At 37.0% G+C, this 24,292-nt stretch overlaps 1 protein-coding gene across 5 annotated transcripts in view; it reads right to left on the reverse strand.

The window, feature by feature from the left end:
• SLC66A2 (solute carrier family 66 member 2) overlaps positions 1–24,292 on the reverse strand; it is a 215,025-nt gene that overhangs the window by 172,595 nt on the left and 18,138 nt on the right. For 3 of the 5 annotated variants that reach the window (XR_012472121.1, XM_074204701.1, XM_074204703.1), the window contains exon 3: positions 7,789–7,842. The exons of the other annotated variants lie outside the window; for them this stretch is intronic. Coding sequence is in view for 2 of the 3 variants with exons in the window: in XM_074204701.1 (XP_074060802.1) it covers positions 7,789–7,842 (54 nt within the window). In the remaining variant the exon portion in view is untranslated. The remainder of the gene's footprint in view (positions 1–7,788; positions 7,843–24,292) is intronic. 5 annotated transcript variants of the gene reach the window in all.

Raw genomic sequence — 24,292 nt, forward strand, 5'->3', positions numbered from 1 at the left:
GTACATTCTTCCATATTTACATTTTTTGTCAGGGATTCTATTCCATTAATTCTTAGGGATATCAATTTTGCTTTCCTGGGTTTTAACCTATTAGCTCAGTCAGCATGTTACCCAGACTGTTGGTAGGCTACTTTCTTGAATTTTATTTTTAGTGTATTTCTTTGTGACTGTTCTGGTATTCTTGTATTGTATTGCATTGTAGTTACTTCTCTAAAATTATCACTATGATATTTAATTTAAAGAAATTCAGGGGCAGTTTTCCCCCCTTTCGTTCCTTTTTTTTTTAAGTCATTTTGATTAGATTTACAAATCTCTAGACAAATATATTCTTTCTAGTTCTTATTAGTACACTCATCACTAACAAAGAATCTAGCATTCTTCTAATTTAATCTATGGTTCAGATTATCCAGGTACCCAGATTCTCAGACAACAACTTCTGAACCCAAATTTGCCTTTCATTTCCTGAAATCCTTGCTTTCAATCAGTAGCAAGAATGAAAACACTCATCTGTTTTCCTAAGATTTTCCTTCATTTCATGCTCAAGATGTTTTATCTTTAGCAATGTTCAGGCTCCTTTGCACAGTATGGTTTATATACCTTTGAACTGCCACAAGGAGGTGACAGTCACAAGGTTTGACCTGTAACATCTAGAGACATAACGATAACAAATCCTTCCTGTCATCAGACAGCCATCTATCAGTACCACAACACCAACAGCAAATCATCAACCATCTCTTACTTGAGAGTACCTGTGAATCTTCTTCTTCCCAGGTCTGTTTCAGACAGACAAGCAGCTCCTCCCTTCTCTTTGCAAAGAACTTCCTCATTCCAAATGTTATTATCTTTCTTCCCTTTCTTCTCTAGGTCAATCTTTCACTTCCAACCTCCTGACACAGATCAGATTCTCCTCTGCCTCTTGTAATCCTTTATTCTTATATTTCACAATAATTCCCTTCATCTACTTTCTTTTTTAAGGGAATATTTCATTCTTCCTGATCATGTTGAAAGTAGAAAAGTATTTATCAAACCTCTCCTAACTTCTCTTTCAGAAGGGAAGCTAGCATTCCCTCTGAGCATATATAAAAACCACTGAAAGATAAAATGTCACAAACTCTTTGCATGTGTCACAGTAGAGGACTTTTAATACCAATCTCAACCTCAGTTCAATGTGAATTACTGACCTAATTCAGGCAAGGAGTTCAAAAAAAGGTTTATTTAAGCTTTTAAGATTACCATTGTCAAACATCAAACAAAGAATATGTGTGTTAATAGTTTTGGTTCAGTTAAATGCCAAGGACTTCCCTTGTCTCTCTTTTTCTCTGAGGAGACAAGGCTTTAGGGGTGACATAGATATCCTGCAGAGAGGAGAATCAGTCAGATCTGAGAAGTCAAGAAGCTGCCTCAGTGGATGCTCTGTATAGCGAGTCAGGGAGATGCCAAGTACCATATCCAACATAAAACCTTCCAAAATGCCTGAAACAAATAAATTTTTCTGTTCTAACTTACTACTTGACAAGGGCACCAGGTAAGCTACATCCAAAAATTTCTTAGATTACTTTAATTCTATCTACTTCATAGCCTAGAAATTTCTCCCTTTTAAGTCCCAGTTGCTCCCCAGAATTTATTCCTTCCCTGAAACATTTATACCAAGTCCTAGCCAATGTACCACAATAGTCAAGTGCAAAATTCTCCCTGCTCTCCATCCTTTGTAGAGGAAAATACCTCGGGCTTTTTGCTGTTCTAGTAGAGCTGAGTTCAGAGATCAGAATATAGATAGCAATAATTTAATGGGGTCATATCCTCTGTGGTAAAAGTTGAGAAGAGGTGCAGCCAGGTAGTGCAGTGGACAGAGCATGAGCCCTAGAGTCGGGAGGATCTGAGTTCTGGCCTCATACACTTAATAATTACCTAGCCATGCAGCTTTGAGCAAGTCACTTAACCCCATTGCCTTGCAAAAATAAAAAAAAAGAAAAAGAAAGAAAAAAGAAAGTTGGAAAGAAAGAATGGAAAAGGGTAGAAACATAATTAAGAACTATTTTTTTTCTTTTTCATATGACATATTAGCAGGGCTGTCCAAAATGTGGCACATAGTGTGATCTTATTCAGCTCCCTGTGGGTTTACTAAATGCTTTAGTAAATAAAGCCAAACTATCACAGAGCTCTCACTAAAATGGCAAATCAAAATATATTGTCTATTGTTTCAATTACAAAAAAGAAAGGTTGGACATCCCTGACATTTATAATGAGCATTAGGAAAACATGGATTCTATTCTTTGTTGATACTTAGTATGTGACCTCAGACAAGTAAAATTGCCTTTTCAAATCTAAGTTTCCTCATCTGTAAGTTTATTTTTTCTGAATTACATGTAAAAACAATTTTTGATATTCATTTTTAAAATTTTGAGTTTCAAATTCTCTTTCTCCCTTAAACATCTGTAAAAAACTTTTTAATGTTTTAAATCAACAATAATCTTTGCTTGAGACTCTTGGATCATACAGTCAATAATGTGGGACTCAGAGTCAGGAAAAATACTGCCTCAGATTCTTACTGGGATCCTGAGGAAGTCATTTAACCACTCAGCCTCAGTTTCCTCATCTGTATAATGCAAATAATAATGGCACCCACCTTACAGAACTGTATCAAATCATTGTATCAAAGTAGTTTTGTAAGTGCTAAGATTATAAACACAAACATTTAAAAACTTCAATAAAGAGCTATGATTTCATGAATTTGGGTATGTTCTTCACAGACAAGAACTGCAATCATTACTATACTTAGGGAGATGACCTTTCATTAATTTCTTTGACATTTTATAAACTAATAGTTAGTCATCTGGTGATCAGCCTCCCTAGGGTTAACTAGGATGGATCCAGGACAGAGAGAGAGTCTATCCTTAGAAACATTAGCCATTCAGGTGAGACTGGCAATGCAGTGACAGGGATAAGATCCTGGCATGGAGAAAATAAGGCATGGTGAGAACGGTTTAATGGAGGGCATAAAATATAAGATGTTATTACTACAACTGGAAATATGTATGTGTTAAATGACATGTTAACAGATTGTATTAATTTTAAATTAAACCCTTCCAAAAAATATCATTTGTTTACTGAGAGACAGATAACTGCAGTTATGGAATATAAAAACACAGAATCCAAAAATAAAGTTTTTCCTAACTTAATCAAATTCTTTTATTTAATCATTATTGAATTCTTTTAACTTTAAGGCACATAATATTATTTTAACCTAAATTTTTACAATGACAGTTCCTATACCTATATGTCTTTGATAGTTCAGTACATGTCATATTTATTCATCTTAAACCAAAATGCTTCTAAGGGCAGGACAACATCAGCAGCCAGCTTGGTACAAGACCTATTGCTCAGTCATAATTGTGTATATTGGTCAAATGGATACAAATGGCACAAGTTCAGTGTCTGAGAATTTGAACTTGGGTCTTTCTGAATCCAAGTCTTGGCTCAATCCATTGTGCCACAAAACTATCTCTTTCTCAGATCAATCTCAAATTTCTAAATCTCCAGACACTTTTCACTTGTTCCCCCCAGCACAAACAGGACACACAGTGCCAGAAAACAAATGACTGACAAAGGAAGAAGAGAGTCAACAGTCTCTGCTTGTCTTAGAGTTCTGAGTTACAAAAAATATACTGTAAAGTTCATTCCAGGTCAAACATCCATCACATATTTTTTAACAGATGCAGAAAACCTAGTTACTAGTAACTAATTGTAATTTAACTGCTTACGTAACTACATAATGCTATTAAACTATCTTTTTTTCAACATAAGAGATGTTTTCCCAAAAAGGGTACTTTTTTTAAAACTGCTATCTTTTTTTTAAGAACTGACATCAAGAACTCATAGATGCTTCTACTCCATCTCCAACTCATAATTTGGCATCTTATATAGTCCTCTCTTGACCTACTTAAATCAGAAACAAACACTCTTGCCCCAACCTTAGCATTAACAATATAAATTAGAGCAAATCAACTTAATCAAAGTTTCAAATTCCTTACAGGTGAAATGGAAGTGATATCTGCTCCACCCAATTCAAAAAGTTAGAAAACACAGTATTAAAACCTAAGAGATATCTTATTGTCTGATCTTGTTATCTCTAAAACTTTTTGTCTCTTCCTTAAGGATATGATTCCTCTCTCATCACACTCAATTTGGATCAGTGTACAACATGGAAACAAAGTAAAGACTGACAGATTGCTTTCCATGGAGGGGGTGGGGGGTAGAGAAGTAAGATTGGGGGGGGAAATTGTAAAACTCAAAAACTCAAATAAAGTCTTTAAATAGATAGATAGATAGATAGATAGATAGATAGATAGACAGATAAATAAAGAAAGAAAGAAAGAAAGAAGATAGATAAATAAATAAATAAATAAAAGATTAAAAAAGAAATTAACTAACAAAATGCTATGCCCTGATACCTACTCAGGTGAGAACATCTCTGTTGACCTTATCAATCAGCATAGACTTTAGACTAGGTGTCAAAAGTCCTCAATCATCATAAAAAAGGAAAAGACCAAAATATACAAAAATATTTATAGTGGCTCTTTCTTGTAGTGGCAAATAATTGAAAATTGAGGGGATGCCCATCATTTGGGGAATGGCTAGACAAATTACAGTATATGAATGTGATGTAGTACTATTTTTTTCTGTAAGAAATCATGAGCTGCAACATAATTGAATATGTCAATAACAAAACCAACAGAAATCACATGATTATCTCAATAAAGTTGAAAAAGCCTTTGGGAAAAAACCTAAGAGAACTATATATGATGCATAAAAACTACTCAATATATCTATTTAAATATACAGAAGACGAAGTTGGAGGACTTAATTTTATTTGCCTGAAATTTTCTTCAGAATACCTGCCTACAAGGCCACGAGCTATTCAAAATAAAAGGTCTCTCTTGGTAGAAAAAAAAAAAGACAAACTAAACATTCTCCACTCAAGTCTGAGATTCACAAGGTTTCAAGTGCAATTAATGACTGTACAGACAAACAGTGACACTAGGGGGCTGGCTAGGCTAATGGGATGGCTCCTCAGCAGATGTTCCCACTAACTGTCAGAATTCACTGGCAGTCTGCCTGAAGGCAGACTCCCAAAGCAGCAGTAGGCAGGACAGTGGATGCTTTGGCATAGAAATATAAGTCTCTCATTTTATGATATGGAAACCGAGGTCTCTGAGAGTAAAGTTAACTAGTTCTTTGCAGTTTCAAAATACAAAACTAGTTAGCAAAGACAGGACTAAAACTGGTCACTGAACTTGCTTGTCTATGCCATTTCTATTATAACAGAGATGCACCTCTTAAATAATCATTCAAGACCTTTTTAGCTCTAACTAGGAAAGGTTATTTCTTAAATCCATTTGTGACACTGGCAATCTGCAAAATTAAGTATACCCCTAAAAATGCTATCCCCTTGTTTTTAACAATTCAAGTCTCCAACTTTGAGGAGGGGGGAAAAATATGTATTTCTAAAAGGCCCTAAAGCATCCTAGTAGTTAAGCTTAAGGCAATATATGCTCATTATACTTATTCTATTCATTTTTAAAGAATTCATTCTTTCTACAACAATATGTTTCCCTATTTGTCAGATATGGGCAGGTACCAATTTACCATGTCTCCCCATAAAGGACAGCCTATCTTTAAAGATAAAAGGTAAAGATAAACCTCTTCCCTAACCCCAAAGGATTTGCTACCTCCTACATTTGAGATTTTATGGAGAGTTCAACATTACTTCAAAGGCTATCCCCTATAACAAGGACAAAGAACAAATTGAGAACATAACTGCTGATTCAAAGGGTTAAGATAAGAAGCATTGAAGAACAGATGGGATCACAACTGAAAAGTATGGACCTCAGAGGTAAAGAATCACAGCAGTCAAATCTATATCAAGTTCTGAGAAGAGTTTCAAGACTTAAAACTAGAGAAAAACTTTAGCAAACTAAGTTTACAACCTAGAGGACATGCCACCAGAACCTCCATGCTGTCTCTATTTCCCCAGTAAACCCGCAAAAAAAATTGTTAAATTAAAGGTAAATAGCCATTAAAAATAACTCCACCTCCATCCCAAAAGAGGGTCACAATGAAAAAAACATCAGCCTGGCTCCCTGGGATGCTTTTTAGGCAATAAGTTTGGAGAATAGTTTATAAAAGTTACTGATTCTATTTCACACAAAAAAGGAAAGATCCAATCTGCTCTTATATTAGTCTAATTTTTAAGTCTGTGAAATTCTGTTTATACACATTTATTTCATCTTATCTCACAGATTCATTCAACACATTCAATATTAAGCATTTTTAAAGTCAAGCAGTTCCTACCCTCAAAAAGCTCACAATCATCCTTAGTAAATTCTGACAGATGCATAGGATTTCCACAAGTACAGGTGGAACAGGAGAGGGAAAGAAAGTGAGCTACAGTCAAAAAATAGTGAGCAATCTTATTTTTCAGAAGTACAGAATACATAGAAGCGCTGAGTGCAAGGCAAATCTGGAAAGGTAGAATGGAGCCAGAATATGGAGGAGTAAAGGGTTCTACCTATCTTTCTATATCTACATACATTTCTTACTTTTACACATATAAATTCTCAAATTCACAAGGATTACAAAAAAATTTCAGAGACAATCTATTTGGTTTGAAATACCAAGGAAAAAAGTTGGGAAGAAATGACAAAAGCAAAAAAAGAGCATTGGAAATTACCTTCTTAGTCAATATGTATTATTTTATCATTCACATTTTCTTTAGAAAAATAATGTTTTTAAAATTAAAACAAGTTCATCCTACTAGATAGAATCTGAGAAACGGTATTCAGCTACATACAGATAATCCTTATATTTCATATTCCAAATGTCTCCTTCAGAATTATAACTGCTGAAAGAAAAGTCATACATTACAAAAGATTTCCCTTTGGGCTTAGCAGGAGTCATTTACAGGTACCAAGAATGAATTTCAACCTATTTGTACTAGGTCAAGTAAACTCCAATTCATAGAGAACATGAAGAATGAATGAGACAAGGACATTGGTCTCTAGGGGAAGGGGAAGAAGGGTGTACACCTAATTAACAGAAAATTCACAAGTACTTTAATGCTATTTTTTTAATGCTGAAGGAAAAAAAAAGAAAATTAAAAGTAAAGAATAAATTGAAACTAAAAAAGCACTTCCATTACCTGAGTGCTTGCAAAGGAATTTCACAGAAAGCAAAGAAACCCAAAGAGATCACATTCATCCTACAGAATTATATAAAGTTGTCATCTTGGTTTATAAAAGTAAATCTTGTATTTTGGCAAATATACTAATTCAAGAATAATTTCTGGCAAAAAAATGGAAAAGGAATGAAAGTAAGCATGGACAAAGACAAACCCTCAAAGAGAAATACAATCCATAAATCTTCCCCCAACCCAATCCCACCACAACCCCCCACCCCATCCATCCCCACCAAAAAAAATTTTAGCCACACACAAACAGAAAAATAGGTTTTCCTATAGTGCTAATTCATGCTTGAAACCAGATAAATTGCAAGTTGGTTAATTTGCAAATGGCTTATCTGGATTCTTGGTAGAAGCGACTTGCATGCAACTACATCTAGAGTAATAGCAAAAACCAAATAGAAATGAAATAACAATGATAGCAATGAGGAAATGCATGGGAAGGAGAAGCTATAGGTGAGGAACTGGGAAGCAGGAAAAGCGATCTAATAAAAATGATAAACAAAATGTGTTCAGATGTTAATTTCATGCAGCAGCAGCATCATACATACCGAGATAGGATCGCCTAGGTGGAACTTTGATTTCTTCATCCTTACTATCTGCAGCTATATTTTAAAAATTAAAAAAGAAAAGGAAGAAAAAAAGACAAAAAAAAAAAACACAGACGAGTTTGAGCCTCAAGTCAGTGGTTTTATCTCCCCACCATTCTTTTGAATATTCTTAACAGAAACAGGCCACGATTCTTGAGGCTTCTGAACTTTGAAGAACTGTCTTTCCTGCTCACTGACTCATGACTCCAAACACCTTATTCCATAACTACATACACTACCCATCCATGCCCTCCCCACCCACCCCTTATTTTTCATCCCTTCAACTTCCAACAATTATAGGGAAAGACAGAGCAAAAGTCCCTGCCCCAATTTAACAAGATCTAAAATGAAAGTAAAATCACCTACCTTAACTTTCAGTGAGTTATATTATGAGAAAAGGAAATTAAAATGTAAAAAGTAAATTAAAAGGTAAACTGAGAAGAAAACCTTAGCATCAAGTTTCTCAGATGAAGGTCTCATATCCAAGATATATAAGGAACTGATTCAAATTTGTAAGAAAAAAAGCAATTCCCCAATTGATAAATGGTCTTAGGATATAAATACACTATTCTTAGGGGAATAATAGCAAGCTATCTATGATCATATGGAAAAAATTTTCTGAATCACTATTTTTTTTTAGGTTTTTGCAAGGCAAATGGGGTTAAGTGGCTTGCCCAAGGCCACACAGCTAGGCAATTATGAAGTGTCTGAGTCTGAATTTGAACTCAGGACTCCTGACTCCAGGACAGGTGCTCTATCCACTGCGCTACCTAGCTGCCCCCCTCTGAATCATTATTAAAGAAATGCAAATTAAAATAATTCTGAGACATCCCACCTCTCTTGAGAATGATAAAAATAACAAAAAAGGAAAAATTATAAATATTGGGAGAATAATAGATATTGTTGGGAAAACAGGCAAATGTGTGCCATTGGCAGGTCTATATTCCCCCCCCCAAAAAAAAACCAAAGAAAAAATAAATGGTTTTTATATCCAAAAGTATTTTTAGCAGCTCTTTTCATGGAAACAAAAAACTAGAAACTAAGTGGACATCTAATGACTGAAGAATAGCTGAATAAGTTGTAGATTACATTTTTGTGATGGAATGCTACTATGCTGCAAGAAATGAGAAAACATAGTTTCAAAGAGATGTGGAAAGATTTTCATGAATTGATGAAAAGTGAAGTAAACAGAACCAGGAGAACAATTTATACCAGAAAATCAGTATTATAAAAACGAACAATTTTATGGATCTTTATAAACTGATGAAGAATGAAATGAGCAGAACCAAAACAATTTATACAATAACTGTAAAAGACAAATAAATGGAAATTATAAGACAGATGATTAATTCAACTGATAATTCAAGATTCTGGAGGATCAAGGATGAACCACGTTACATCCATCACTGAAATGTGATTGATTTAATGCAAATGAGACATTATAAACTTTTTAATGAAATTGTTAAAGGAATTTGCTGTGTTTAATGATACGGGGGGGTGGGAGAGAAAGAAAAAAGAATTCAGGTAATTAAAAAATTTTTTAAGTATTGTAACATGTGCAATATATGCACTTTCAAAGTAAAACACTACATTGTTAAGTTTTACTTAGATGGTTAATTTAAGAGACCTCTCACAAGATGGAAATAATCCATACGTTTTTATAATATAAAATGAAACTATCAATATAACTTTCAAAAAAAGGAAGGAAATGCAATGATGGAAAATGTCATGGAATCATGGAAAACTTTGCCATTCTCCTCATTAAAAAAGTCTTATTTTCTCCCTTCCTTCTCCCTGGATGAAGATTTCTGTTATAACTACACAGATACCCAAAGTTGATCTAAAGAAAAAATTGCCAATTCACTCTAAAATATAAAACTTTTCATTTTCTTCCTTCCTATGGCAAGCTAGGAGGGGGCATTCAATATTATTCTTTAATTGAAGTCAAGAAGCCCATAACTGATGCTCCTTCCTCTGTCTACTTCACAGGACACAACTTAGTTTTATGGCCTTCATGAAGGTCAAGGAATAGACTCAGGTAACATAAAATAGATATAATTAAAATCATTGGCTGTGTACTTGTAAATATCTGAGAGACAGCAGCAACATGGCAGAGTGGGAAAAGGGATATACTTTAGAGAAGTTGTCATCGCAGTAAGAGCAGCTGCATCAGCAGTAGTGGTAGTGGTAGTTAGTAAGTAGTAGTAGTAGTAGCAGCAGCAAATATTTATAATGCCTACTAGGTGCCAGGCACTGTATTACTCACTTTACAAATATTATTTTATTTAATCTTTACAACAAAACAGGGTGGCAGGTGTCATTATTATCTCTATTTTTACAGATAAGGAACATGAAATTAGCAAAGGTCAAGTGACTTGACTCAGTCACTGAGACCAGGCTCAGCATCCTATCTACCAAGTTGTCTCCATTAGTTAGATGGCCTTTATTTCCCTGTGCCTCAGTTTCTTCACTTTTATAAATAAAAAGGTTGTTTGGCCTCAGTGGGATAGCTATAAGGCTACATACAGTGATAACATTATCCTTCCTCTAAACTCCTGTAGGCACATTAATAAACACAGAATCAATGAGAACTGGTGGGTAAGGTCAATGCAACTCCCTCCCTGACTCTCAATACCCATTTAGTATAAATTGCCTTCTCTTTCTTCACAAGTCTTAAGTATCTATTTATTTATCAAAACAGTTCTTCAAAGAACCTAGACTCACCATTTAATAATGACCCCAAACCATCAGACAACGTTCATCTTCTTTAAAGTAAGGACAAAAATATTTACACTAAAGTACCTCTCAGGGCTGTTGTGAAGAAAATGCTTTGTAAAATATAGTCTGATATATAAATTAACAAAATTGGTTCCATAAAGCTATTTTCAAGGACACATAAAACTAAATGCCAGTCGTAAAAGGGTAAATACTACCTATTTATTTTAATGAACCTATGGACCAGAATCTAATGTCTATCTTTAAAGTTAAGTGCATAAACGGGAACTAGAAGTATATACACAGTACCAAATAACTATTTTACAGAGCTAGGAAAAACAGTAACAAAATGCATCTGGAGCAACAAAAGGTCAAGATATTAAGGACACTGATGGAAAAAAATATAAAAAAGTAGCCTAGCTGTATCAGATCTAAAACTATACATTATAAAGAGGCAGTCATCAAAACTGCCTGGTACTGGTTAAGAAATGAGTACAAAAATAGGTTCAAAAGACACAGTAGTAAATGACTATGGTAATCTACTGTTGACAAACCCAAAGACATTAGCTTCTGGGATAAGAATTTATAATTTGACAAAAATTTTTGGGAAAACTGGAAAATAGAATGGCAAAAACTAGACCCACCTCTCACACTCTATACCAAAAAAAAGGTCAAAATGGGCACAGGATTTGGACATAAAGAATGATACCAAAGACCAATTAACAGATCAAGAAATACTCTATGGAAAGGAGAGAAATGATCAAACAAGAAATACTGTACTTTATAAAATGTAAAATGGATGATTTTGACTATATTAAAGTGATTTTGCACTAATAAAATCAATACTGCCAAGATTAAAAGGAAAACAGAAAGCTGGGAAATAATTTTCACAACTAGGGGTTCTGAAAAAGGTCTTATTTCTAGATCTAAATCAAATTTATGAGGTTACAAGTCATTCTCCAAATGATAAATGGTCAAAGGATATAGACAGATAGTTTTCAAATGAAGAAATTAAAGCTATATGAAAACATGCTCCAAATCATTATTGATTAGAGAAATGCAAATTAAAACAGCTATGAGGTACTACCTCACATCTATCAGATTGGTTAAGTTGACAAAAAGGGAAAAAAGATCAATTGGACATTACATTAATGCACTGTCCGTAGAGTTGTGAATTAATCCAACCATTCTGGAGAGCAATATGGAACTATGTCCAAAGAGCAATAAAACTGATCATAACTTAAGAATCAGCAATACTGATTGTAGGCCTATATCCAGAAAACATCATAAAAAAATGGAAAAATTCCAGTTTCCAAAATATTTGCAGCAGTTCTTTTTAAAGTGAAAAAGAATTAGAAATTGAGGGGATGATCTTCAATTGGGGAATGGCTGAACAAGTTAAGGTATAAGAATGTTATGAAGTACTCTTTTTTCTATAACAAATCATGAATGGTTGAACTCTAGAGAAGCATGAAAAGAATTATACAAACTAATGCTGAGCAAATGGAAAAAAATCAAAAGAACATTGTACACAATAACAACAACATTGTGAGTTGATCAACTATGATAGATGAAGCTCATCGTAGCAGTCCAGATAGCTTGGACAACCCTGGGAGATATCCCAGGACAAAAACCTGCATATCTAGAACAAAAATAAATAAATAACCAAAAAAACCCCCACAGAATCTGAATGAACACTATTTTTTCTGAATATTGCTTTTTTAAAATTTTCACTTATGTTTTTCCCCTTCTATTCCATGGTTTTCTTTCTTTTCCTAATTCCTCATCATACACAAAATGATCAATATATAAACATGTTAATAAACACAAATGTACATGTACAATGTTCACTAGATGTTTGCTACTGAGGGGGGAAGAGAATGAAAAAACTGTAAATCAGAAATATGCAAAAAGGATAAATGTTGAAAAACTTTCATAACATGTAATTAGAAAAAGTAAAATAAACATCTATCAAGGAAACAAAAAGAAAATGCTTTGTAAAACATAGAGCTGACATAAAGTAACAAAACTGGCCTCATAAAGCTACTCTCAAGATCACTTTAAACTAAATGCTAGTTGTAAATGGGTAAATACTACCTATTCATTTTAATGTGTCTACAGACCAGAATCTAATGTCTATCTTTCAAGGCTAAGTAAGTGCATAAAAGAAAACTAGAAGTAGCGGCAGGAGAGAGATCCAGTCTTAGCACTGAATAGACTATGACCTAGAACAGGGACTCTTAAGCTAGAAATGTTTGGACTTCTTTTCCCTAAAATTCTGAAAACTGCATATCAATGTAATTAGTTTCCATTGTAATCCCATGTGTTTTATTTTAAGCAATTAAAAACATTCTTCTGAGGAGTCCAAAAGCTTCTTCCCCTGACTAAGGCATTTAAAGACACAAAAAATTAAAAATTTCTGCCCTATTTAAAGACACAAAAAATTAAAATTTCTGCCCTAGACTATCTGAAATATAGAATACCATCTGTATCCAGAGAAAGAATTGGACTTTGAACTAAGACCAAAGACTATTACCTTCAAATTCGAAAAAAAAAAACCATTATCTTATTATATAATTTTACTATCTCATACTTTATTTTTCTTCCTTAAGGATATGATTTCTCTGTCATCACATTCAACTGAGATCAATGTATACCATGGAAACAATGTAAAGACTAACAGAATGCCTTCTGTGGGGGATGGGGGGAGGGAAGCAAGAATAGGGGAAAAATTGTAAAACTCAAAATAAATAAAACCTAAAAAAATTAAAAAAATTTATGCCCTAGTTTTTGGAGAGAAACTCAAAACACTTATCTCTATTCCCTCATACCTACTGCACTAAAACTTCATTTGAAGTAGTCTGTTAACTTACAAATAAAATACAACCCATAGCTGTAAAATAGAACAGAGTCAAAAGTACCTAGCTGGAAACAACATAGGTATTTTGGTTTTACTTGATTCTGTTTGTGGGGAAGGAGGAGAAAGGAAAAAAGTTAAAAGCAATAACTCAGCAATAACTCTAATAAAGAAAATATCTGACCAGAGCTATGCATTATTTCTTTAAGATAATATTAGATTTGAATGCCTTTGAAATGAAATTTCATTAGCAAATAACTGTAAGTAAACACAAATGCAAATCTGACTTTTAATATCTACAGCAGCATTAAACACACACAAAGCAGGCATAATTTCTAATGGGTTCTACCTCCAAGAAATAACCAAAACTTAAAAAGAAAAAGTAGAACACACCCATTACACAAACATCCGCCTTCCATTTCCCTGTTGTTTTTTCTCTCAATAGTTAATGTACTTTATCTGAAAATTTCAGAAATTTCTTATCTTACTGAGTCCTGATTAACAGGGGGAGGGGAGAGAATAAGAATTTATTTTGCAGCTACTATTGCAAACACTTTATTTTTTTATTATAAATTTATGTTTTTTATTCTCATTTTGTACAAATGTTTTTTTTACATTAATAAAATATTCTTCTTTACAAGTAAACAAAATACCCCTCCTCCTCCCGCATGAATATAGATAGACTTGTTTGGGTGAAAAAAGTAAAAGGGAGAGGGAAAAAATTAAAATAAAAAAAATAATAATAGTAATAACTGTAGGTATGGCCTGGTGGCGCAATGGACGAAGCAACAGCCCTGGAGCCACGAGCACCCGAGTCCACATCCAGCCTCATAAACCCAACAATCACCCAGCCATGTGACATGCAAGCCACCCAATCCCCACTGTCCTGCAACCCCCCCCCAAAAAAAAGAAAGAAAAAAAGACCCAAAATAAAATAAAACAGTAATAATAGTAGGGGTGGCTGGGTGGCAGACAGAGCATTGGCCCTTGAGCCAGGAGCACCTGGGTCCAAATCCGGCCCCAGACACCCAAAGATCACTCCACTATGTGGCCCCAGGCAGGCCATCCAGCCCTACTTGCCCTGCACCCTCCCCCAAATAATCATAACAAAAAATGTGCTTGAGTCTTTGTTCCAATACCAACAACTCTGTCATGGGTGGATCACATTCTTTATGATGAGTCCATCACAAAACTTATTTCCATATTTTTCCACCGTTGCCATTGCTGATCACAACTCCCTCCTTTCTTATTTCTCCACTACTATGTACTCTATTTTCTCTCTCTTTTCACTATGACTCTGCTGTAGGGTAGCTGAGTGGCGCAGCAGACAGATCCCTGGTCCTGGGGCCAAGAGGCCCTGAGCCCCCATACCACCCCTTAGGCCCAGAATCCACTTGGCCCTATGGTCCTGGACAGGCCTTCCAATCCCAGTCCCTTGCAAGAAGTAAAAAAGAAAATGTGTTATATCTGACCACTCTACCCCCATGGTCCATCTTCTCCTTTATTCACATCCCCACCCCTTCCCCCTACCCCACCTCCTTCTTACTCCAGATGCCTATACCCCATTGAGTATATATGCTGTTTCCTCTCCTAACCACCTCTGATGAGAGCAAAGGTTCCCTCATTCCCCCTTGCCTCTCCCCTTTCATATCATTGCAATAGCTCATTGTAATAAAGAAAAATCTTATTTATGAAATATCTTGGCCTATTCCCCCTCTCCTTTTTCTTTCTCCCATTCCATTTCCCTTTTTTTTTCTATTGACTCCATTTTTACACCATATTTTATCTTAGAATTCAGCTTTCTCCTGTGCTTCAACTATAAAAGCTCTCTCTACCTGCTCTATTAACTGAGAAGGTTCATATGAGTATTATCAGTGTCATTTTTCTATGCAGGAATACTTGCAGTTCATCCTCATTAAGTCCCTCATATTGCCACCCTCTCCTCCAATCTCCATGCTTCACCTGAGTCCTGTATCTGAAGATCAAACCTTCTGTTCAGCTCTGGCCATTCCAAAAGGAACCTTTGAAATTCCCCTGGTTCATTGAAAGTCCATCTTTTTCCCTGGAAGAGGACATTCAGCCTTGCTGGGTAGTTCATTCTTGGCTGCATTCTAAGCTCTCTTGCCTTCCGGTATATTGTATTCCAAGCCCTACGAGCTTCCAATGAAGCTGCTGCTAAGTCCTGTGTGATCCTGACTGCAGCTCCACGATAATTGAATTGTGTCCTTCTGGCTGCTTGTAATATTTTCTCTTTGACTTGGGAGTTCTGGAACTTGGCTATGATATTCCTAGGGGTTGGTTTTTTGGGATCTCTTTCTCTGGGGGATTGGTGGATTCTCTCCATTTCTATTTTGCCCTCTGCTTCTAGAATATCAGGGCAATTTTCCTGCAGTAATTCTTCGATAATGATGTCAAGGCTCTTTTCCTGATCATGACTTTCAGGTATTCCAATAATTTTTAAATTATCTTTCCTAAGTCTGTTTTCCATATCAGTTGTTTTTTTTCAATGAGATATTTCACATTTTCTTCTAATTTTTCATTTTTTTGGTTTTGAAGTATTGATTCCTGATTTCTGGCAAATTCATCAATCTCCCTGAATTCTATTCTTTGTCTGAAGGATTTGTTCTCCTCAGAGAGTTTTCTTATCTCTTTTTCCATCTGGCCAATTTTGCTTTTTAATGCATTCTTCTCCTCAAGAACTTTTTGAACTGTTTTATCCATTTGACCTAAGCTGGTTTTTAGCATGCTATTTTCTTCAGCATTTTTTTGGATTTTCTTGACTAAGCTGCTGACTTCATTTTCATGTTTTTCCTGCATCTCTCTCCTTTCTTTTCCCAGTTTTTCTTCCAACTCTCTCATTTGATTTTCAAAGTCTTTTTTGAGCTCTATCATAGCCTGAGCCCAATTTCTGTTTTTCTTGGAGTCTTTAGATGCAGGAGCTTGTGCTTCCTCATCTTCAGACTGAGTATTTTGGTCCTTCTTGGGCTCATTTGCAAAACATTTCTCAATAGTCTTCTTTTTGTTTCTCTGCTTGCTCATTTTCCCAGCCTGGGCCTGGTTTGGGGTGTTTCTTGAGCTTTTGGGACACTCCCACAAGGGTCTCAGTGTGTGAGGTTCTGTCCTCCCTCCTGGTCTGTGAATGACCATAAGCACCCCCCTCTGCCAAGGGGCTGATGTGGGGGGGGGGGGGGCTGCTGTTCTATGGGGGGCCTAGACTGTGGTCAGGATCTGAATGTGGTCAGAGCCCCAGAGTCCTGTTTCAGGGGCAGAGGACAGAGCTCTGCAGTCTCTCTTCACTCCCCTCCCTCAGCTCCATGGGCTCATGCCCTGGGGGCTCCTGCTTACCAGCTCCGCCTGCTTCTGTTTCCTGGATCAGGGCTAGGGTAAGAAGACACTTGCTTGTTGTGTACCCTGAGGGCTGGGCTCCAGGTGCTCCCTCTGGCAGAGGTCCCTGCTGTTCTCCCACTTTGTGCCCGGTGCTCCTCAGGGTGCAGTTCAGGAGACTCCCCCGCTGCTATGAGCTGAGACCCCCAGCGCCCTGGGGCTGCCTCCAGGAGGCTGAGGTTCTTTGGCTCTGGTGGGCCACCCCTCTGGCGGGCCGCCTCTCCCACCCAGGGGAGCAGAGCTTTTCTGCTCTTTTCCAGGTTACCTTGAGTAGGAGAACTGCCTCACTGGGTCCCTTTGTGGGTTCTGTCTCTTGAAAGTTTAGTTAGAGTCCTTAGCTGATGAATTTTATCAGAGAGCTCCTAAGACTCGATCCCTTCTTGTCGCCATCTTGGCTCTGCCCCCTTGCCAACACTTTCTTACAAAAATTATCTCATTTGATCTTCATTAACAATCCCGTAAGGGATATTATTATTACTATCAATGTCATTTTACAAATGAGGAAAATTAAGGCAAAGAGAGGTTCTCCCAGGGTCAAGCAGTTACTTAAGTATCAGAAGTCACATCTGAATTCAGGTCTTCCTGATTCCAGACCTAGCATTCTATCCACCAGCTAGCTCTCTCTCTCTCTCTTCCTTTGAAAGCCAACAGAAGCATTAAAGTATAAAATCATAAAACATTAGACGTAAAGAGGGACTCAGAGATGATCTGGAATACTGCCAGAAGTCAGGTATTCAGACTACCTGTCCAGAGCTGACCGCAGTGACTAAAATGCTAAGTCCAGAGTCAGGAAGATCTGAGTTCAAATCTATTCTCAGACACTTACTAAACTGTGTCATCCTGGGTGAATCATTTAATCTCTCAGCCTACCTCAGATTCCTCATCCATAAAATTAGCACAATAACAACACCTAACTCTTAGAGTTACTGGGGGATAAAATAATATAATCTTTATAAATAAAGCATCCTTGGGGTGGCTAGGTGGCATAGTGGATAAAGCACCGGCCCTGGAGTCAGGAGTACCTGGGTTCAAATCTGGTTTCAGACACTTAATTATTACCTAGCTGTGTGGCCTTGGGCAAACCACTTAACCCCATTTGCCTTGCAAATAAATGAATGAATGAATGAAGCACCCTGAAACTTTAAAAATTATCTTGTATATGCTAGTCATTATGATAAAAATGTAATTATCTAGATCTTTAGCTTTGATTTCTTCTATCTCCAGTTTCCTAACTTCTAACCAACTTTCTATAATTTGCTCGGCCCTCAACAGATAAGTCAAAGAAATCTAAAAAAGGTGAGATAAATCTCAACCAGAGTTATTTGACAGTGCTTCTAGAACATGGGTTTTTAACCATCTCTTTTAGTAATCTGGTGAAACCCGCAGATCCCTTCTCAGATTAATGCTTAGTTGTTGTTTTTTTAAAAAAAATACAAAAAAATAAGGGTGGCTAGGTGGCACAGTGGATAAGAGCACTGGCCCTGGAGTCAGGAGTACCTGAGTTCAAATCCGACCTCAGACACTTAATTACCTAGCTAGCTGTGTGGCCTTGGGCAAGCCACTTAACCCCATTGCCTTGCAAATAAATAAATAAACAAACAAATAAATGCAAAAAATAAACTATATAGAGCTATAAATTCAACTATATGAAATATAGTGAAAGGGAGAAAAGAGAAGGAAAATAAGGCAATGCCAAAGTCACAGATTCCAGATTAAGAATCCTTGCTCCATGAGTGAATATTTTGTTGAGGTTTGAAGATGCACTATGGAATTCAACTATCAGTGCCACAAGTTGTGTATGACTTCTAATTCATCAGAAATTCAGGATTCAGAGCTAAAGACCTTAAAATGCCTTAAGTTCAGAAAACAGTGAGGTGTTCCAAACAAATCATGCAAATAAAAAGAACAAGATAGTCCTCATAAACACACATACCTAATGAAGACAATTACTCTTCTTCCTGACTGCCTCCTTTAAAAAAAGATAGAAATCAGGGCAGCTAGGTGGTGCAGTGGATAGAGCACCAGCCCTGGAGTCTGGAGGACCTCAGTTCAAATCCGGCCTCAGACACTTAATAATTACCTAGCTGGGTGACCCTGGGCAAGCCACTTAACCCCACTGCCTTGCAAAAACAACCAAAATAAAATACAGAAATCAACTAATAAATGACTAAATGGTGACAAATATTCCTATGCCACAAAGAAAATGATGAATATAAAACATTTAGAGAAGCAAGGGAATAAGTAAGTAAAGCAAGTAAACAGAATCAAGGAAATTATACATAAAGTCTACAATAATGTAAATGTTAAGAACAATAAAGTAAAAGCAAACTTAAGGATCATGCTTGATCCTAAAAAACAACTGAGAAAAATGTAGTCCCTCCCTTACCTGGAGAGGTGGGAAACTATGTGTTTTTAACATTGTACATGCTTCTCAGATGGAGGAAGTGTTGGCATTATGTGTTGATTTTGTGGCTCTTTATTAAGTCTTTGTTAAAGGAAAGATTCACAGAAAATGAAAGGGAAAGAGGGATATATTCAAGAATGAAAAAATAAAATTGATAAAATTTTTTAAAGTAAATGGATGAAGTGCGAAGAAGATGATTGGTATTTAGTAATTTACTGACTCTCTGATAGACAGGAAAAGAACATTATCATCTTCAAGAAGATCTGTAGGGGGGGGGAAAGGTTCTTTTTTCCTATCAGGAAGCTGAAATTTTTCAACAAAGTTTCACTCAGTTAAGACCTAAAGTTATTTTAAGGGAATCAATCAAACTATGATGAGAACCATAACAGCAGAACTGATTAACTATGGCTTGATCCAGTCAGGTCCTTTGGGTCTAATATTCTTTGCATTTGTGGCTCTATAAAGCTTCATATCTGCTCAACCTTCCTCACGGAAAATATACAGTAAAGATTCATACATAAAAATCTGATAGAGCTGTGGGAAGTTTCTTGTCCTCAAATCTCAGAAAATAAGAAAAAGAATATATACTCTAGTTGTAGGGAAATCTAAGTCAAAAAATATTTTCTGCTTTTTATTACATTCAGTTCTTTTTACAGTTAGCCATACCAACCCATAGGATTTTCTCTGAAATCACAAAAACTGATGCCATGGGACAAAAAATATTTTTTCAATTTTCAAGTTTTTTTTTCCATTTCATGCCAAAATTCTAGCTCACCCTCCTTACCTTATAAACAGAAGGAAATGGCTCTAAAAGAATTATTTAGATGGTAAAATTAACCCAGAATTAAGCACAGAAGCTTCATGTATGCAAACTCATAGATCATGAATACATTTAACCTTTTTCCTGACTGCTAGACCCATATATACTACACTTAATTCCTTATATTGATCAAGAAATTCCTCTTTTCTCCTATTTTTCTCTCTGTAGATTTGAAAATGCTAATTAAAACTCTTAAATCAGGTGCTTGACTTAAGTTGTTTCCTAAAAGTTCTCAGTCCATCAGGAAAAAATGAACTGAATTTATTTCCAGACCAAAAACAGAAGTGTTGATCAAGCCCAAGGTCCATATGGGAAATAAGGGTAAACAGGAAATATGAAAAATGTAATCCACTATATTTTTAGGTTATTACTGGTCAATAGAGGCAAGATCTCCAAGAAACTAGAAATGAACTTTATTTTATTTTTTTATTGGGTTTTTTTGCAAGGCAATGGGGTTAAGTAACTTGACCAAGGTCACATAGCTAAGTAAGTATTAAGTGTCTGAGGGCAGATTTGAACTCAGGTCCTCCTGACTCCAGGGCTGGTGCTCTATCCACTGCACCACCTAGTTGCCCATAGAAGTGAACTTTAACAAGGCCTCTATTAGTCACGGAGTTGGGGGACAGAGGTGTCCTTCAGATTTTTTTCAAACACTTATCACTGTTCTGTAAAACCCAACAGAGCAAATGGAAGATTGATTCTATTTCCTTTCTCCAATAAGTTACAATAAGACCAAAGAAGGACTGATTTCAAATTTCTTCTTTTACTAAAACATTTAACTTAGGAGAAGAGAAAAGCTCTAAAAGGGTTCATTAGTACAAAGAACATTAATAGGTCCATATTAGTTTCTTGCATCAAAAACTGACCCTCAAAAACTGATTAAGGTTCAGGTCAGGGAAGAACTGTTCCAAGAAGATCACTTTGAAAAATATCATTTTGAACTATATACATGGGGAAAATTCAGGATACATGTATGCTATAAAAACTCTACAATAGAGTTAGGGTAGGTCTTAGGCGCTCTCTGATAAAACTTCGAAACTAAGGACTCTAACTAAACTTTCGAGAGACAGAACCCTCAAAGGGACCCAGTGAGACAGTTCTCCTACTCAAGGTAACCTGGAAAAGAGCAGAAAGGCTCTGCTCCCCGGGGTTGGAGGGGTGGCCCGCCAGAGTGAAAGAACATCAGCCTCCCAGAGGCAGCCCCACGGCGCTGGGAGCCGCAGCTCACAGCAGCGGGGGAGTCTCCTGAGCTACGCCCTGGGGAGCACCTGGCACAAAGTGGGGAAACAGCTGGGAGACCTCTGCCAGAGAGAGCACTTGGAGCCCAGCCCTCAGGGCACACAACAAGCAGCTTGGTCTTTCCACAGCCCAGATCCAGGAACAGAAGCAGGCAGAGCAGGTAAGCAGAAGCCCCCAGGGCATGAGCCCATTGAGCTAAGGGAGGGGAGTGAAGAGAGACTGCAGAGCTCTGTCCTCTGCCCCTGAAACAGGACTCTGGGGCTCTGACCACATTCAGATCCTGATCACAGTCTAGGCCCCCACATAGAACAGCAGGGGCCCCCCACCTTGGCCCGTGGCAGAGGGGGGTGCTTATGGTCATTCACAGACCAGGAGGGAGGACAGAGCCTCACACATTGAGATCCCTGTGGGAGTGTCCAAAAACCTCAGGAAGCACCCCCAAAACAGGCCTAGGCTGGGAAAATGAGCAAGCAGAGAAAAAAAGAGGAACACCATTGAGAAATATTTTGCATATGAGCCCAAGAAGGATCAAAATACTCAGTCTGAAGATGAGGAAGCACAAGCTCCTGCATCTAAAGACTCCAAGAAAAACAGAAATTGGGCTCAGGCTATGACAGAGCTCAAAAAAGACTTTGAAAATCAAATGAGGGAGATAGAAGAAAAACTGGGAAAAGAAAGGAGAGAGATGCAGGAAAAACATGAAAATGAAGTCAGCAGCTTAGTCAAGAAAATCCAAAAAAATGCTGAGGAAAATAGCATGCTAAAAACCAGCTTAGGTCAAATGGATAAGACAGTTCAAAAAGTTATTGAGGAGAAGAATGCTTTAAAAAGCAAAATTGGCCAGATGGAAAAAGAGATAAGAAAACTCTCTGAGGAGAACAAATCCTTCAGACAAAGAATAGAATTCAGGGAGATTGATGAATTTGCCAGAAATCAGGAATCAATACTTCAAAACCAAAAAAATGAAAAATTAGAAGAAAATGTGAAATATCTCATTGAAAAAATAACTGATATGGAAAATAGATTTAGGAAAGATAATTTAAAAATTATTGGAATACCTGAAAGTCATGATCAGGAAAAGAGCCTTGACATCATTTTCAAAGAATTACTACAGGAAAATTGCCCTGATATTCTAGAAGCAGAGGGCAAAATAGAAATGGAGAGAATCCACCGATCCCCCCCAAGAAAGAGATCCCAAAAAAACCAACCCCTAGGAATATTATAGCCAAGTTCCAGAACTCCCAAGTCAAAGAGAAAATATTACAAGCAGCCAGAAGGACACAGTTCAAATATCATGGAGCTGCAGTCAGGATCACACAGGACTTAGCAGCAACTACATTGGAAGCTAGTAGGGCTTGGAATATAATATACCGGAAGGCAAAAGAGCTTAGAATACAACCGAGAATCAACTACCCAGCAAGGCTGAATGTCCTCTTCCAGGGAAAAAGATGGACTTTTAATGAGCCAGGGGAATTTCAAAGGTTCCTTTTGGAATGGCCAGAGCTGAACAGAAGGTTTGATCTTCAGATACAGGACTCAGGTGAAGCATGGAGATTGGAGGAGAGGGGGGAAATATGAGGGACTTAATGAGGATGAACTGCATGTATTCCTGCATAGAAAAATGACACTGATAATACTCATATGAACCTTCTCAGTTAATAGAGCAGGCAGAGGGAGTTTTTATAGTTGAAGCACAGGAGAAAGCTGAATTCGAAGATAAAATATGGTGTAAAGATGGAGTCAATAGAAAAAAAAAGGGAAATGGAATGGGAGAAAGAAAAAGGAGAGGGGGAATAGGCCAAGATATTTCATAAATAAGATTTTTCTTTATTACAATGAGCTACTGCAATGATATGAAAGGGGAGAGGCAAGGGGGAATGAGGGAACCTTTGCTCTCATCAGAGGTGGTTAGGAGAGGAAACAGCATATATACTCAATGGGGTATAGGCATCTGGAGTAAGAAGGAGGTGGGGTAGGGGGAAGGGGTGGGGATGTGAATAAAGGAGGAGAGGATGGACCATGGGGGTAGAGTGGTCAGATATAACACATTTTCTTTTTTACTTCTTGCAAGGGACTGGGATTGGAAGGCCTGTCCAGGACCATAGGGCCAAGTGGATTCTGGGCCTAAGGGGTGGTATGGGGGCTCAGGGCCTCTTGGCCCCAGGACCAGGGATCTGTCTGCTGCGCCACTCAGCTACCCTACAGCAGAGTCAGAGTGAAAGGAGAGGGAAAATATAGTGCATGGTAGTGGAGAAATAAGAAAGGAGGGAGTTGTGATCAGCAATGGCAACGGTGGAAAAATATGGAAGTGACTTTTGCGATGGACTTACCATAAAGAATGTGATCCACCCATGACAGAGTTGTTGGTGTTGGAACAAAGGCTGAAGCACATTTTTATTATTATTATTTGGGGGAGGGTGCAGGGAAAATGGGGCTGGGTGGCCTGCCTGGGGCCACATAGCAGGGTGACCTTTGGGTGTCTGAGGCTGGATTTGGACCCAGGTGCTCCTGGCTCAAGGGCCAATGCTCTGTCTGCCACCCAGCCACCCCTACTATTATTACTATTTTATTTTATTTTGGGTCTTTTTTTCCCCCTTCTTTTTGGTTTTTGTAGCTTGCATGTCACAAGGCTGGGTGATTGCTGGGTCTACGGAGCTGGATGTGGGCTCGGGTGCTTGTGGCTCCAGGGCTGGTGCTTCATCCATTGTGCCACCTGGCCATACCTACAATTATTTCTATTTTTTTTAATTCTAATTTTTTTCTCTCCCCTTTACTTTATCGCTCAAGCAAGTCTATATTCATGGCGGGGGGGGTATTTCATTTACTCTTAAACAAGAATATTTTTATTAATGTAAAAAAAAACCCATTTGTACAAAATGAAAATTAAAAAAATAAAATTAAAAAAACTCTACAATAAAATTTCTGTCCCTTCCAGGACATGTACAAGTTTTTGTTATAATAGAAAATTATGACTTCATATTAAATCTGGATTGATTCATATCTTAAGGTGGAAAGAGGAAGATCCATGTAATAAAATGTTAAATCT

This window comes from Macrotis lagotis, chromosome X, assembly GCF_037893015.1.
Source record: "Macrotis lagotis isolate mMagLag1 chromosome X, bilby.v1.9.chrom.fasta, whole genome shotgun sequence".
Taxonomy (NCBI): Eukaryota; Metazoa; Chordata; class Mammalia; order Peramelemorphia; family Peramelidae; genus Macrotis; species Macrotis lagotis.